The sequence below is a fragment of the Sphaeramia orbicularis genome, chromosome 22 (assembly GCF_902148855.1).
Source record: "Sphaeramia orbicularis chromosome 22, fSphaOr1.1, whole genome shotgun sequence".
In the NCBI taxonomy this organism is placed as follows: domain Eukaryota; kingdom Metazoa; phylum Chordata; class Actinopteri; order Kurtiformes; family Apogonidae; genus Sphaeramia; species Sphaeramia orbicularis.
In genome coordinates this window covers 34,967,737-34,985,073 of record NC_043978.1, presented here as the reverse complement: position 1 = coordinate 34,985,073, position 17,337 = coordinate 34,967,737, and the positions used below count along the sequence as shown (strand labels likewise).

General features: G+C 41.2%; 1 protein-coding gene across 1 annotated transcript; it reads left to right on the top strand.

The window, feature by feature from the left end:
* The first annotated feature begins 2,312 nt into the window (after positions 1–2,312).
* On the top strand, positions 2,313–14,511 carry bmf1 (BCL2 modifying factor 1). Its single transcript, XM_030127416.1, has 4 exons — positions 2,313–2,473; positions 4,365–4,561; positions 5,239–5,441; positions 10,007–14,511. Exons 2-4 carry the CDS (start codon positions 4,390–4,392, stop codon positions 10,121–10,123), a joined length of 492 nt encoding a protein of 163 aa, XP_029983276.1. The 5' UTR covers positions 2,313–2,473; positions 4,365–4,389; the 3' UTR covers positions 10,124–14,511.
* Positions 14,512–17,337: the final 2,826 nt, after the last annotated feature.

The window sequence follows — 17,337 nt, the reverse complement described above, 5'->3', positions numbered from 1 at the left end:
AATATTTCATTTTTAGAGGTTTGAATAATAAAAAACACTGAAAGGTTTAGTAACAAATGACCATGAAAATGTTCATGGTCATCAGGCGTGTGCATATTTCTAACTACTGCACTGAAACAGTTGACCCTGCGTACTGTGTCTGCACAAATGATTCGTCCTAATGAGATTTTTGACCTTTGTAGTAATTACAAAGCGTTGTCTTGTTCATCTCTTAAGTGGGGGATCTCCTTATTTGGCCAGAGCACAAAAGGAAGCTACAACTAATGCTCCCACATCTTTGAGCCTTTTGTTGTTTACAGTGGCCACTCATGCAAACAGTAATCAGGTTTCCAATATCACAGTGAGTGAAGAAACCAATCCCTTCTTCCACAGTGTATCTTCATCCCTTTGGAGAGGCTGCAGGTGGGACAAAATCCAAGTCTAAGGGGATAGATTATTTCAGGCAGGACAGAGGAAGCAAGCAGCCGTGACTTCTCACACAGCTCACTGGTGGGATATTACAGTTAAAGGACAGGGAGTGAGAAAGAGGAGCTCTGGGAAGGGGTGATGCTCTGTGGGAGAATGCAGAGGGCCGCCCTCAGCTCCAGCTGTCCAAGGCTATTGATCAGTGATGGCCCTGGGGGGTTGGAGGGGGGTAGGGGGCACCAATCACCAGCACCTGCCTCGCTTTTAATAACAACAGGCATACTAGTCTCACATCAGCATGGACTTGGTTAATGGCCAGTCAAAGTACAGAATGAAAAGAAAATTTTAATCACAGAATTTACATTTTTTCAGGAAAACATGGATAAATATATATACTTCTACTCCTCCGGTTTTAAACAATAATAAAGGTGAATCTACTGTTAATAGACAGTAGGTCACAAGCCTTATTTACATAAATGATTTATATAGAAACTAACATTACACTGTGTATCTTTTATATACAGTAGATAGAGATAACTGAGCCTCTTGAGAGATAACCTATATGCAAATGTAATGTATATGTGTTGAAATTCCATTGTGAAATATATATACATGCATATGAAGAGACAACATACATATATTGTATGTTTACAGGAAACTGGATATGCCACTGAGCCATCAGTGTTTGTTGTATACTTATGTGACAAGGCCCATGTTGTTGACTCACTGACTTATTTATAAATGTATTTAGGTATGTTTATATCATATAAGCACAGACAGTTACAGTAGTCAGTCGTAGCATGTATTGTTACTCTATGACCAAAGGTCTGTACTCACCTTGGAAAAGGATATTTTAACTTTGCTGTTTCTCCTGCTTGGAATAAACATCAAAATATGCAGACATTTTAAAGAGCTTGACTCATTATAGAAGATGCTTCATGCGATCAGACTCCACAACGCCTCAGTCTGATGATTTATGGACTGATGATTGTTTCTGTCTTTCATTCTTTCTTTTTATTGAGCTGATAAAAAAGTGAATTTCACCCTTGGGATCAATAAAGTTAATCTGTATCTGGATGTAGGTGTTTCTCCTGTGCTATCTTATATACTGACTTTTATGATGCTGACAATATTTGACATTTAATGATTCTCATGTAATTGTATTATTTTGGGTTTGCATGAATGTCTGTATAGTTACAGCCTTGTATAAATAAATAAATAAATATTCAGATTACACATATTAATGATTTATACATTTATATCTGGTGACTAATAAAGTTAATCTGCATCTGTATAACAATATAATACACCACCTTTATGGTAATATAGGTGAGAGGGCAACATCCCTCTTGATAATGTGACATATACTGTATGGTACTGTGCAAAAATCTTAGGCCACCATAAATTTTGTTGTTTGAGAACGAGCATGATCACAGTTCTCCATCTTTGTAGCAATATATAGATATAATATATTCATTTCTTATCTATTTACTGCATGATCATTTGTTGTAAAGACAAATAATTACTCATACATCGTCATATGAACATGTCTTTTATGAGCTATATTTACTAGTTTTTCCTTTTGGCTTGTATGATGACCTGGTGTGGGTGCTAAGTCTAAGTCTAAGGTACACCTCATAAGTTTAGGACCATGTGAGCCCGGTAGTAACGTGAAAGCGGTCTCGTGCTAAAGGGAATTTCCCATCCACGTGTCTGAATACACTACTGAGAAGGCGGGATAAAAACAAAGGCGTTGATTGGTCAATTCCGCTGTATGTAAATCACCCTTAAGGAGTTGTGCTCCACGTATGGGGACATTTAATACCTTTAGCCGACAGAAACACAAGCGCCTTTAAGGGTGGTTTATTTACTAACTTTTTGCACCACGCCCCGGCGGCGGAGTCAGTTTGGAGCTGACGTCGGCGAAATGAAATCGGCTGGTTGCCCTTTTCCTCACAGAATGGAAGTTGTCGTGGAGGTGAATCGGACTAAACTTTCTTTACTTGGAAGGATATTGAACTTTTTTTCTCTGTAAAGGACCGCTGTTAAAACGAAGCCCCGCTTTTCGGTAAGAGTCTTCACGACACTTGGAAGCCGTTTTTTGTCCATAGTTTGTCTGAGCCGCTGTTCGTCACTTTAATGTTAACTTACGTCCGTAGGAAGCAACAAACAACGTGTCGGTGTTGTCGTCGAAACAGCTGAAAGTCATTTGTCTCCACATCTGCTGTGTACATCAACCGACCGAAACAGAGAGTTGGTCCGAAATCAATCGTGTTTTTAGTTTTACTTCGCTATTCATTCATAGAGCAGTGATTTGAATTATACCGGCTTTCCCGGTTTGCAAAGCTCAGTCCGTGAATGGACTCCGCATTGTCACACACTTAAGTCTGTTTGCGAAGTTTTTACGTCCACTTTGTCATCAAATTACAAAACTTAGGCTACAAATCTGTAATATTCTGCTACTCTGCGGACACTTTTGGCCACACATTTCATGTTTTGTTTTTTGTCGTTCTCTGACACTTTCACGTGTTGTGCTATCTGTCATTTTCTCCTTTCTAAAATCTTGTTTACATATCTATTTTTACACATAAAAACTTCCCAAATCAATTAATAACCAAATTTCTTAAATAAAAAAAACAGCTATGCATTCAAATTTCTGTAAGTAGAAGAAGTCAGTGTTTTGTGTTTTTTAATGTTTAATATTCATGTTGGATTAAGTGGAAATGATGGGAGAGTCTTGATGTAGAGGAGAAATTGTGTCAATAACAGAGCTGCTTCACCACCCCCACTCGTGTCTCTCCCTCCTTCTCTTTTGTTAGGGGTTATTTTGGTTTGCAGCAGGGGGAGCCACTGGCTGACAAACTCAGCTCACTGCCTGGACAGAGGACTATAAGCAATCCAGCCTATCTGGAAATCGAGCCTTTTTTTCATAGCCTTCCATGTTCTTACTCTGTGTTTGTCAAAACAAAGCATTAAGTGGTTTTACACACAGGGTTTATTGTGAACGCACACAGTATATCGTGAGGTCTGGGCATGCTAGAGACAGGCCAATCTGCTTATGTTGGGTGAAGAAATGAAAACTCCTTCTCAGGGGCTGGCAAGCTGACAGACCAGGGTAGGGAGAGTGGCTTAGGATTTTCCTCAAAGACTGTCATTACCCTTTGGCTGTGGACCCTAATTTTGAAGTGTGGTAGTAGTATAACCCTATATTACAACTCGATGGTGACTCGGAGCTTAGCTGGTGAGGCAACTTAAATTTCAGCCATATTTTGATAACTCTTTGACCCACTATATGATTCAAGGTTAAACACAGTGCACCATTGACTCCAATGCTCCGCTGAATTCTTGACACACTGCAATAGAGTTACTTTAAGGAAATCTAATGACGTATTGTTATTATAGCTACTATCCAAATTCACATATTGTGCAAATTTCAGATATTTGTATGAGCAACACTGAGAATGATACTTGCAATGATTTTTTTGTTAATGTCCTTGATGTCTGTGTTAGTTGGTTTGATAAAATGTCAGAGTCAAGGCCAGAGGGTTGCTTAGACAGGGAAGAACCTACGTCTCATTTAACAGTCTACCAAACTTCCAGTTTTGTAAGTGTATCTCAGCTGAGTCCTTTAACCACAGTGAATTGTGTGGTTCCATCACTAAGATGAGCAGGCATTTGTCTAAGTAAGCACTCAACTTCTTGCCACAAATGACAGCTGGCCACTAGCTCATTTTCTTTACTCCAACTTGTCCAGTGTGGTTATATTGATTTGGGGCCTCTCATTATGAAACAGACAGGTTATCTATAATTATAATGGATTATGCAAGAGAAAGAACCAATAATAAATGTTTCTCTGAGCATTTCACTTGTCCAAGGTTAATATCATTAGTAAAGGAAACTTGGGAGCTAAACGTTTCATCAGCTGTTGCAATAACGTTTCTTTTCCATTTACATCTAAGGCTGCTCACCTTATAGTGCCCCCGTATGGAGGATGAGGAGGATGATGTGTTTGAGCCAGACCCTCACTGCTGGCGCACCACATTCAGGGAGATAAAGTGTGAAGACCGGGGCACACAGACACCTGGCCTTGCCCTGGCACCCAACAACGGCATGCTTCCCTGTGGAGTCGCAGAAGAGCCCAGACCACTCTTCTACGGTGAGGCTAATGGCATTTTTTCAAAAGACAAAAAGGAGCATTAACTTATGCACAGTAACCAGTGTAATAAACCTGATGCATGAAACAATAATGTGAGACTTGATGTGAGAAAAGTGTATCAATGTTGCTACACTGATCTCACTGCTGGCGCCTGGTAGTCGTGATCACAGTAGCTTTTATGGTCTATATAGAGTGTACCCAGCTGCTTTGCTATTCAAAAGGCGCCAGACTGGCATTGTGACTCACAGGACGTGACAGAAGTGCTCACCTGTATAAGCATCGACTGCGCAGGGACTGTAAAAACGATTATCAGTGACAGCAAAGTTGCAGCGGTGCCATATACAAGCAATCATACCAGAGTAGCTCTATGACAACTAACTGACCTCAGATCTGTGTCATGTGAGACTGTGTTGTTTGTGAATAACTTATGGAGCTGTCAACTGCCTCATGGTGTTTGACTGAAATTAAAACACCGGGAAAGTTGTGGTTATAGCTGAGTGGTCAAAGAGACTTTCAACAACATTCATCTGGCCTTTGTACTTGTTGTATCATCAGCACAGTCAGTGAAGAGCACCCATAACAACACATTATAATCTATTATTGCTCTACTCACATTTTTTGTACTGAGGATTTTTTTTTGTTTCAAAATAGCACATCACTGCTTTGACATTTAACAGGCAACGCAGGTTTTCGATTGCACTTCCCGGCACATTTTGAACTCTTTGGGGATCCAGTGAGGCGACAAGTGAGTGAGGAAGAGGAGCAAAACGGGATGGAGCAGCTACCCCGGCAGCAACCTATGGCACGCAGTGTGGAGGCGTGCATTGGCCAGAAACTCCAGCTGATAGGAGACCAGTTTCACCGGGAACACCTACAACTGGTAAGGAAGAGTTAATACACTGTATATCCTGCTGAATTCATCTGTAGATACCAGAAAACTCATTTTGGCTAATCTAAACAACAAAGATATATTGTTTCTCATGTAGGATGAAATGAAATTTGTTAAAAAAAAGGTTAGTTTTAGATTAATGGTAACCCAGTATGTCCCCTTGGTCTACTTGTGCAGGAGCTGTACACTCAGTTTGATGCGATTTGTTTCATTACTTGACGCTGCCAGGATAAAAACTGAATTAATCTATACTGACATTACATTGAGTTCTCATAAAACTCTTGACCGTCTTACATCAGCAAGAAGCTCCGCCTTTTTTAACATCATCAAACTAGAGGATAATTTGTTAGTGTACAAGTATGTGTAAGTGTATTAACTAATAGTTGTGTTTTTAAGTCAGTGTAAGAAAAAGTACAGTCCCCACACTTTGGCAACACCACGCAGACCCATTTTTAAAAATTAATATTTGGATCCCATCTTGAACTGACAAAGATTTATGATGGGTCAAAAGTTTACTGTCTTTTATTGTGTTTGCGCTGTGTTTGTTTTGGAGAGGCTGTGCACATGCAGAACTTTAGCCTAGTGTCTCACCCCCCCCTTTCTTCCCCCAAGCTAAAGACACTGGTGCTCCAGGACAGCCCTTCCCCCCACTTTGCCAATCCTAAGCCCTCCCCCTGCCTCCTCTTCCTGTTTATTTCTCTTTCTTTCTCTTTCTCTCTCTCTTTTCTTCTGTTTCCTCAGGCAAGAGTTTGGGAGGATGCCTAGCCTCAAACAAAACGCTGGCACTGTGGTCAGAGAGATACTGTCCTCTGAACTAGTGTGCTTAATATTACCATCCCCCTGTGGATGTGCTGTAAAATTGTGATGCTTGTTGGCTCCAGCATCACAAATATACTAAAACCCTTGGGTGATTTTCTGCGGTGCGGGATACTGTAGTTGCTCGCAATGGCTTAAGTCACGTAATTAGCTTTGCAAGCACATCTAAAACACACGCATCCACTCATACTAATATGTCCAACAAAAAGCAGAAGTGGCGAGAGAAGGTAAACACGTTGTAACCCGAAGCTCAGTGCGTGAACCCTGAGGGAACAGCTGTGGTTCCAGGGAGTCTCCTGTCAGCCCCTTCACTGGGCAAGGAGCAGCCACAGGAGACACCTAAATAAGAGGTCTACGCAGCCATAGGGAGGGGGGGTGATCTGTAATGATGGTATAAGTAAGTATATGAGTCAAAGAGGTTTGGAAATAGACCTCAAATGATCAAGTAACAACCATCACCAGCTCTTTCAAAAACCTCACATTTGGAAAATCGGACCCCCCTTTCCTATCCCGTGCCTTGCTCAAAAATTACATTACACACCCAAGTGCAAGTCAGTTTCTGATTTTCTTATTTCTCAGACACTTATCAAGATGTAGATATTTATACTCTTGCAGCTCAGCATGACTCATATGTTGTGATACTAGCAGATGCACATCCAGACAGCCAGACAGGAGGGTCGGGGTGTGCGTGTCTGTCTGCAATCTACTGACGTACAACAGCGTCTGGCCAGGGTCAGGGGGATGAGGAAGTGGCTTGTGGGTCCTTGCTGGTTGAGTAAACATCAGTCAGGACAGTGAGACTGAGAATGGGCCAGTGAACTCATATCCTGAAGCTACATGCGGCAGGATACATACAGATACATGTTGACACTTAATGAGTAGTGAAGAGAGGGGTTGTAATATTAACTTTCAGAGAAACCAGTCTGACTGCTGAGACCTCTGAAGCAGAACTATATTTCTTCTGTTGAATGTGTGTGTGGTTGGAGGCTGTTCTGGGATGTTTTTACAGCCCAAACATTGATCTGCGGTTTTGGATGCGTGATTCGACTGCAGCCTCTTTAATTGCTATTTTTTGCTCTGTGGTGTGGTTGTGCAATTAATTGTGTTGTGTGTGCATGTGTACATGTTCATGCATGAATACACCCATACTTGTTTTTCTGCTTTTTGCCATGTCTCACTTCTCGCTATCACACGGTCTGACAGTCAGTACAAAAACTTTCACTCAATAATTGTGTCACTATTTGCCTGTTCTCATTTCTGTCTGCTCCTGTCAGCTGGTGATTGCACTCATTTAGTGCAGACACTTGTCTCTGAACCATCCAAGTGCTTTAGACTGCCATCCTCTTGATAGATTTGGGAGCAATGTGCCTGTGAGTGTTCTTCATGGGAGCCAGTGGCCTCTGGCGAAAGGAGGGATTAGGTAGCGAAGGAGAGCTGGCAGATGCTGACAGATAAATTGCTCCTCAGTCAGAGAGGGCTAGAGGGGACGCTAAGGTCCCCAGAGGATGGCTGACATTAGCCGGCCCGCCATTTGAGACACTGCAATAATGACAGTCACAATGGCAGGAAGACTGCTCCAGCCTGCATAGGGCAAGGAGCGGAGTTAGGTTTCATCCCCATGTTTTTTTAAGAGAGACGACTCCTGGTGCTTTCGATAGGAGGTGTTGAAAGCAGGGTTGAATATCGCCTGCGTGTATGTGTGTGTGTCTGCAGCCACACAGTGTTTGTGGCTTTATCTCTTCACTGTTCCAGTGAGGGCACGGCACTCTCTCCTTTCAGCACTTGTGGAAGGGGGAGGAGAAGAGCTGCACTGGAAATAAAAACATATGAGGCCGGCTTTGGATATTTGCTTTTCACTCACTGGTCAGTGATGATTTTTGTTGAAGACGCTGTCCAATTGTGTTTTTCTATACTATCTGACACACAGTGTTTGTATTTTTTCCTTCACTCCTTACCTCCTCCCTGATGTGACTAATCCAGTGTCTTGCTATTGAGCCTGCTCTGTCTGTTTGCTCACGAGATAAGACAGAGCTTCTGAGCAGCTGGCTTGACAGACGCACGCATGGGACGATGATAAAGCACATCAGGCCAGTGCTGGAGTGACGACACTGAGCATCTGGCTAGGCTCTTCCTCTCTATTGCCTGCTATATTTGGAGCTCATTTTGACAGTTGGTGGCATGACTCATGACTAAGTTGCGACAGGCCTATGCACACCTCCTTTTCTCACTCTCTCTATCTTTGTCACTATTTGTCTTGATGTCATTCTCTCGATAGAGTAAAAGGGCAAAAGGCCACAGTCACAAAAGCATTCTCTTTCTGCTTATGAAGATTAATGGCTTCACATATAGCTTATAGTAAACACACAAGCTTCTTACTATGATAAGTCCCACAGTTTACTGGGCTTTAACTTTTACTCTCTAACTCTAAGCATCATTAAGTTTTATTACATACTGATATGCAGTATACACATACTTGCACATATGCAATATTTGCCTAGGAGTTCTTTAATCACAGAGATGTACTGACTGCAGTCTCTCTGTAATTGGGTGTGAGATTTACGATACCAATCATCGTACATGTACCGGACTGCAGTGATCTCATCCAATCTGTGCTGAATGTAAATATTACCCATGTTTATATGCAGCAGACATTACACTATTATAGTCCCTTATCAAAACAACCTCAGGCAAGGTTTTGATAGGCTATACAAAAGCAAACTGGTTTTAACAAGATCCTTGGCTTTGCGTTGAGTTTGTTTCCCTCTCCATTATTCTTTTGAACAAAAAGTGAGCGAGTAGTATGATAGATAGACACAATCTGACTGGAACCTGGCAAAGCTTATGCAACACTCTGCAATGTTCACCACAAATTGATAAGAGTATAAAGACTCAGAAGTTTATCTTAGTGGCAACTCTTGGCTGGTAACTGGTTCAGTGTTTGGACAACACTTTAATGGTCACATAAATATGGCTTATCTAATCATTGTTTTTAGATATTCTGGCTCTCCCAAACCATAGCAGAATGATGCCCAGAAAAGATGCCATAGGAAAAAAAAATCTCTGTCCCCATTGTTGTGTTTCGTTTCCAACCTCTAAAAATAAAGTCTAAAAATAAAATGACACTATCAGGCGTGATGGAGTCTGCCTTTCGTCTGCAGATGAACTGTTGGTGCACCGAGCTAGGCTACTGTACCGCTCTCATCCAGATATGCGTTTTCCAGAGGCTCCCTGCCTCTCATCAAGAGCTCCATAATCCCATTTGGTGCAATTATCTTATTTCAGCTTCTCTATGGCAGAGATAACATTATCCTTCTAATCGCGCACAATCCAATTGACTTGCTAACCTGACACAGTCTCCTCCTGAGTGTCCGCTGCTTGTCTCTGCCAGAAAGATTACAAAAAGTGTGACTGTATGATGAATGTGTTTATGGCTTGGAATGTCTGAAGGGAAGCCTAGATTCTGAAGGGATCCTGCACCCAGCGAGGCCTCTCTAATAAGTATTGTTGGGGACAGAAGGAGACTGTTGTGAAAATACGAGCGTTGTTCCGGTGTCTGGTTTTGTCTTCCCTTCTCTCAGTTGTGCCTCTTCACTTTATTTACTGTCAATCAGCATCGATTACAACCAGCATAAACTAAAGCCAACAATTGAAACAGTTTCCAGGAATGTATTTTGTAATCAAGTGACCGTCCACTCTTCTTGCTCCACTGACATACATTTCGTCTTTATTTGTCGTTGCAGTATCATCGAAACCAAAGGAACCAGGGGCCGCTGTGGTGGCGCCTGGCTGCAGCTCTGCTCAGTCTTCTGTTTGACAGAGGGTTCATTGCTGGAAGAGGTGGAGCAGGACAGAGGTGAGAGGGTCTTTCCCTCCCGTCCCTTTTCTTCATCTCTTTGAGGAACTGGACTCCAAATGGCACTGTCAAATCTAACACGGGTCTGTTTTGGGGAAAAAAAAAAGACAAAGAGAGACAAAAGGTCACCGCGGGACGGAGACAACCAACTTTTATACAAGGTCGTGTGTTTTTCTTTCCAAGAAGATGCCATGATGTTCCGAGATTCCTCCACAGGACAATGTTCATATTTTGGTATACATGTGGTGTAGTAGTTTTGTACAGTACATTGTTCTAAATTTTTTGCACTTCAACATGTATCCATCTCTAATGACCTCTGCAGACCCTGGGAATGCCTTATTCAATGTCTTCTGCCAGAATGAGTATTGAGCAAATTTTACAGGCAAGACGAGAAGGTCAGGAAATGAAAGGAAATGTGACTTTGAGGTTTTCTTTTGTGAAGTTTCCCAGGTGACCAGTCAAGTTGATTTACTAATTTCCAAAGAGACAACTTCTCAGAACAAAGCATTTTGCACCTCACCTCAGTGGAACATTCACATATTTTTTTTTTCTTTTGTTTTTTTTTTTTTCTAAATCCATATTTGTTGTTAATGTTTTCTTTTCCCTTAATTTCCATGGTATGGCAGTAAGTGTAAACATCTCTGACTGTCAATCATAATACTGGGAACACAGTAAAATTATGCCCGTAAAAAAGTCTGCACACCAAGACATGACATCTAATTATACCTAAGTGTTTTGACAGTAGCCCATTTTTCAGTCTCGTGCGACAAGTCAAACATGTCATGAGGACTTTCTGATTGCCCTGGAAGTATCGGGGTGGAGTTTGACATACTGAACAACACTTACTGGTCAAACAAGCCTGGTGACTATAGCAGACTTGTGTACCATGGCACAGTAAACTGGCTGAGGACAACATCACTGGAAACTATCATGGAAACTAAAATCAAATGTTATTGACCTTAAATAAATATCAAAAAGAATTGAGTAAATATCAGTACATCTCAACTAATGTAATGCTAATTAGGTAGTACAGCTACTAATCGACTGATTACCTGAGACATGAATGATACTAGGATTAAAATGGTGTGCTGATTTTTGCATGAGTTTGGAAGAGTTTTGAAGATATAGCACCTGTGCACTAACTAAAAAAATTAGACCGAAGTTCATTGTCTTATACAAATCAAAGTAAGCATTTCTTTACATAAATTGTATTAAGAGTTTTAGTAAAAAGTCCTGTCAGTATAAATTTTAATTTGCGTGAGAGTACCAGATAACACTCTAGTTTAATCTTGTTCCCACTTTCATTCTCCAGTACAAAGTGTCCCTGTGAGTTAGATGTGTTCTTTTCATGTGATTGTTTTCAGACCTTCATGCCCTTGAAGTGGAGCTCTGGATCCACTGTTTTTGCACTAGACTACACCCTTCAAGAGTTCAGATTGTTACCGAGCTAACCTCTGTCTTGTATGAAGGTTTTCAGTTATGTCTTATTTTTTTTAACGCAACATTTCAGATACTTATTGACAAATAATCAATGCAAAGACCTCACTGAACACAGTCTGGATTGGAAATGGGTTGTGGAAAATGTCATGTACCATACAATGGAGCAATGTTCCTGGATTGAAAGGTTTCAAAGACCTGGTTTTCTTTATTCAGCCCTTATGTGTTCTGAACACCAAACCAATACTACATAATCAATCTGTGAAACAGAATCTCCTCCTCTCAGGCTACATTTATATGATTTCACATCATTTTTTATATTCTGTCGGGAGATCTTGTATTGTCTTTGGTGCTCAGATGAAGATTTGGGACTTTTTTGGTATCTATAATCACCACTGACTTTGAAATGACACAAAAGTGAAAAAGACTGTAATTATTGTTGAAATATGAATATGTTTAAAGACACTGTTGAAGATGCTGTTTGTTATGTTTTCCATTGCTGAACCCAAGCCAACGTTTGGACCCAAGGAGCAGTACATATCAGGGGTCTGTAATTACTTGCTCCTTACAATGTGTCATGTTTATCACTGCGTAATTAGGGTTTCCTCTCATTATCCTAAGATGTCTCAGGGACAGACTTTGTGGGCTACTGGTAACCTTGAGAATCTGTTACATGGTTAGAGGAAGAGCAGTGTTGTTACCCATTTATTTATGATGAAACCTCCTGAGGTTCATTCATATTTCTTCACATTTCCTCTTCAGTTCAAATTCCCTCTCGGCCAATTCGTCAGCGCACACATAAAGGTACAGTTAGATGGAGGAGTCTGAGGCTGACTCGCTGGCTGTGGTGGTGACAGGGGCTACTGAGCATGTAGTAGTAGGCGTGAGGTGCACTGAATGTGGTTGTGGTTATAGTTTCCTGCGGATCCTGAACGCTGAGCCAGTCCTTGTAGCGCCCTGTCTCACCATTTGCTCTTGACGTCCTCTTTGTGCTGCTCCTTCATAACATGGGTGTCGTTCATTGGTTCATTTTCATTGTAACTTATTTTTTTTTCCTTCTTATTTATTTTTGTGTATTCGCCCATTTCTACTGTATACACTTGTGTGTGCAATGTTGTTTTCCTTTTTTTTTTTTCTGGGTTCAGTCTTACACTTGTACCTGCTTACCTTGTTTGACTCTGTGCAGTGTGGGTTAGCCTGCACTGTGCTTGACATTTCTTCACATGATACTCAACCCAATCCTTTCAGTATTACTCATCTCCTGTTGGCTGTAAGTGGTTTGTAGTGTGACCCTCCACTAAGGACAGCAGTTAACCTCATAATGGTTACCAGTGGATGTCATTGGTGACTTGTTTTTCACCGTAGAACTGCACATTCAATGCAGCTATTGTAACGCCAAAATGTACTACCTCCAACTGAGCTTCACAACTTTGAAAGAGAGTAAGAGTGTGCCATGGAAGTAGTGCATTATTAGTTTGTGTTTGATGGGACTGGATCATACAGTAGTAGACTACACTGCAAGAGAAGTTTCTTTCATACTTGAAAACTTCTTACTATTAAAATTCATTGTAACCACCATGCTGTCAAATATACAAACCACTTGCAGTAACCTTTAAGGCTTCAGGAGTGGGTGCATTAAAAAACAAAAGATATTGGGGTGAGTATTACTGAAAGGTTATTTTCCAGGGACTGGCCCAATCAATTCAAACATTTTCATTATTATTTACCAGTCATGGTAGATCTACTATATGTGGTTTCGAAAAGCAGTAGCTTTGATGCAGTTTTGGCATTTAACCTTTCAATATGATGTGATCTTGCCTTTACAATTAATGAGTCATCCCCCATTCCACCCACCGCTAATGATAACGGATGACATTTAAGATGTTTCAGAACACACAGAGGCGTTGCCTTCATTTTCTTTTTTTTAATGTCATGCGTGTGTTTGTTTAAATTCCGTAGTCTTGATCATTATGTTGTAATCAACATGCACTGGAAAGTACTTTGTTTCTGTAGATCCCATGGGTCCCTTATCTGTTGTGTGTTAATGTATAGTATATACTCTGAATTGTTTTCTTAGGCTGTTCTTGCCATGTGTCAGCCGTATATCTGTGCATTGACCCAGTAGGCTGGGGAAGGATGGCCTGTTTGGTTTATTTGAAAGGGAAACAAGCCACCATGGTGCCCTGTGTAATTTGTTAGAATGAGGTTCCCATGATGCGCTCACCGTATTGTAAGTGAGTGCAGAGAATCCCTGGAGTGGGACATGTATTTTATGGAAACCGTCAGTGTCTTGAATTTTGTAGTCCACTTTATATAAATTTGAAGTTTTAAAGAAGGTTTTGATTTTGGATTTTTTAATAACATTTCTTCTTCATGATCTTAATGTTTTAAAAATGTATTTTCATAAAAAATGGTCTGCTTTTATAAGGACAGTTCAGTACAATAATTTTAATACAAGTAGATCTTTTTAAAGTCCATGAGATCGAGGGCATTTTGTAATGAAAGATGCATTCCCTGTACATCTCAATGTGGTGTATAAACAACCAACCAAACCAAAAGAATTAATTGTTGGCTCATGAGCCTTTAGCTCTAAAATACTTGCCCTACTTTAGACTACAGACAAAGTGTACATGTGTTTCTAAAACCCTGGAATATGCCTTTAACTGCTCAGTTTCAACAAAGTCTTGATTATCACACACTCTCTGTATACCAAGAAATGAGACCCAGCGAAAATGTAGCATTTTTGTAAACATTGACTGTGTGTTTTCGAGACTCTACTGTGCACTCATTTTTGTGTTTATATATATTTTTTGGTTGTTGATATAATATGGAAGTAAAGACAATTTGTAATGTAGTGCAATATGCTGTACATAAGGAGCTTTGCTCTACAAATCTTTTTTTCTGGATTTCTTGTTGTTTATTGGTACTTTTTTCAATAAAAGTTTATTGAAGGTGTCGAGCTTCCTCAGTTTGAATTTTTTTTTTTTCAGCAATGTTTTAGCATGTCAGCTGACAAAAAACATGAGTTACTCCAGGCTCTTCTTCAGAAAAATACCAAATTTTCATTAATGTACATGTCACATGGGATAAACAACAGGACGTAATGTGATGTGAAATTCCACCTTTATAGATGGTTGTGTGCTCAATAGATGAGGAACAGCAGATACAGAACTGTGTCTCTTGCTCGTCTTTTCACCAGACTAGATTAGAAAATGTGCCTGTTCTCATGCAAAAAACCTACAGAAGAGAATTAATTCCCTCTTTTGCTTCACTCCCACTCCTTTGAGCCTGAGCTTTTATTTTAAGGAGTTGTGTGCCGTGAATTCAAGCCACTGATGGATTAGCCAAGTGTCTGAGACTAGCCAGGCATTTGAAGCTGGCCAGGCGTTTGGCAGAGACTGTGCCCGTCACATCCCTCCTGCTGTTAGGTCATTAATTTACCGAGAGCAACAAGCCTTCCAAAACCTCTCTAATAACTCGCTGTCTGCACTCCGCACACACAACCGAGCGCTGCATGACAACTGAATGGTCCTGGAGAGAGCAAAACAACTGAATGATCCTGTAGAGCAAATGAGAAAAGTTACCTAACACTGCATTACTGTCACTTCCTAAAAGGTTAAGACCGGTGTTGCTGAGCCTGCAGATTAGTTACACCGCAGCATTAATTCCCTCTGGGCATGAGAGTGATTGATTGCGCCTGACACATATAAACATTAAAGTTAGTGTGCATTGCTCGTCTGAGTGGAGCACAAAAACCCTTCTTTTCACAGTTAGTAGAAACTTTGAGTTAATCTTTATGGAAGGTTTGCTTTTATCTGTCCAGCATAAAGTTTTATGTTCTAGTAAACTTAATCACACGCTAGATTTCGTTGCTCTTTCCTTCTATAGACCTGACACGTCAAAGATGTACAGTATCTCACAGTCACCTCCCTCCGGGCTGACACGTGGCACTTCTATTGTCATACATGCCAGGTATGGTTTCATGCTTCACTGACACCTGACTCACCTGTTTGGCTGCTTGCAGCAAAAGAACTCCCTTGTCTGTGGCCCCCCGACACAAACACATGCACACAATGACAGCATGTCAGAGGATGTGGTTGAAACAGAACAACAGCTCCTACCCTAGTCACGGTTGGCTTAGTGTACACAACTGTTCACCGCTCCCCTCTTAATCCTATGTCTTAGGTTTTTAAGTAAAGGAATTTCAAGCCTTAATAAGAACTAATTAACAGTGCTATTTATACAACTGTCAAAACATATGAAGATCATGTGACTAGAGATCCCGGTGTCGTCTCGGTAGAGGTGTTTGCTTACTTTTGCGTAAGTCAGAGAGATATTATATCCTAATTTTTACACCTAAAGCAGCAGTGTGCCAAGGATGTCCCCTGTCTCGCTTACTGTTTACCTCAGTGTCAGGGCTCCTATGGTCCTCTATTCTTGGCTCGGCCCTCTAATGGGGAGAGCATTGGCTTTCCCTGGCTCAAACAATGGCTCCTCTGTTCCCTTGGCCTGGCCGCCTGCTGAAAGAGACACCCATTAGAGAAGCGTCTATCTCTGGGGTCAGGCCCAGGGGTCACGCACAAGTACAGCTCTTGTTTATGTCTGCAAAGCCAATCAAAACACTGCAGCCTACGTTGTTAACTCCTACTTGCCAAGCTCTATGGTAAAGTTCAACAGACTGAAGAAGAGTTTGGGCTTGAAGTAAAGTTACAGACTGAAACAAATGGCGTGTCAGCTTCAATTTCTCGATCTTATTTCGAGCAAAAGTTGAGTGTTATGTCACTAAGTTGATAGGGTCATAGCATGAGAGTGAAAAACAGCAAATTAGATCGGATCAGCCACACAGAACGTATTAGAAATGTAACAATCGTGTGAAAGCTTTTATTACATCAGCGAGGAAGCTTGTAAATGAGTCAGATCCAGCTCCCAAGTGATGTGATGCATAATAGTGGTTCATGTTCATAATCTGAACGAAGAGGCAACAAATATCTGAGAGCAAAAATAAATGCAAACCCAAACTTAACCAGTGTTAATGTATGCATGGCAGATTTGTTGACAGTTATGTTAGATGCAACAAATTGCCTCTCTGAGGTAAAAGGATTATCATTCAGTCAAACAATAAGGATAACATCTGGTGTCCTGAAGCACCTACCCCCCTCTCCCCCCTCTCCCCCCTCTCCCCCCTCTCCCCCACCCATTCAGTTGTGACAGGAACAATATACTGTGAACTTAAATGGTGGGACACGGCTGTGCAAAAATGCTTATCTTCTTTCCTTGTCAAAACATGCTAAATCCTTTTAGATACAGAACTATGAAATTGTTATAAAGTGCGACAACTGTTATGAACTAGGAATACTTGACATGTAAAGTTTTGACATTAAAATAAACTCAGTTCCTAACTCAGTCACAGTGGAGGCAGTGTAACGTCACTGATTCTCGGATACATTTGAGCACTTTCCATTCTTCTCTTGGCTGTTTTTGCACACATCTGGTGCTCAGGCGGGCAGTTGTCATGGGAATAAGCAGCTAAGCTAACAGTCCTGCGTGTTGCTGAGCATGGGGGACGATCGGGCTTCAGCTGGGCATGCCGTGGGCGCAGCAACCCTCCAGTAACCCAAACCCCCCTCCCCTCTGTCATTGCCGTGACTGAACACAGCTGACCTCCTCTGGCAGAGACCACAGCCCCCTAACCCCCCCACCAGTTGCAGCCTGCACTATCACAGCTGGGAGGGGAGCATGCAAAAATCGATCTGTTAACACTTAGTAGCTGATAATCAAATA

Excerpts from the sequence above, each read along its gene's own strand:
- bmf1 (XM_030127416.1), top strand. The coding sequence starts at position 4,390 with ATGGAGGATGAGGAGGATGATGTGTTTGAGCCAGACCCTCACTGCTGG. Across the intron at positions 4,562-5,238 it reads GCCCAGACCACTCTTCTACG|GCAACGCAGGTTTTCGATTG; the intron begins GTGAGGCTAATG and ends GACATTTAACAG. Across the intron at positions 5,442-10,006 it reads ACCGGGAACACCTACAACTG|TATCATCGAAACCAAAGGAA; the intron begins GTAAGGAAGAGT and ends TTGTCGTTGCAG.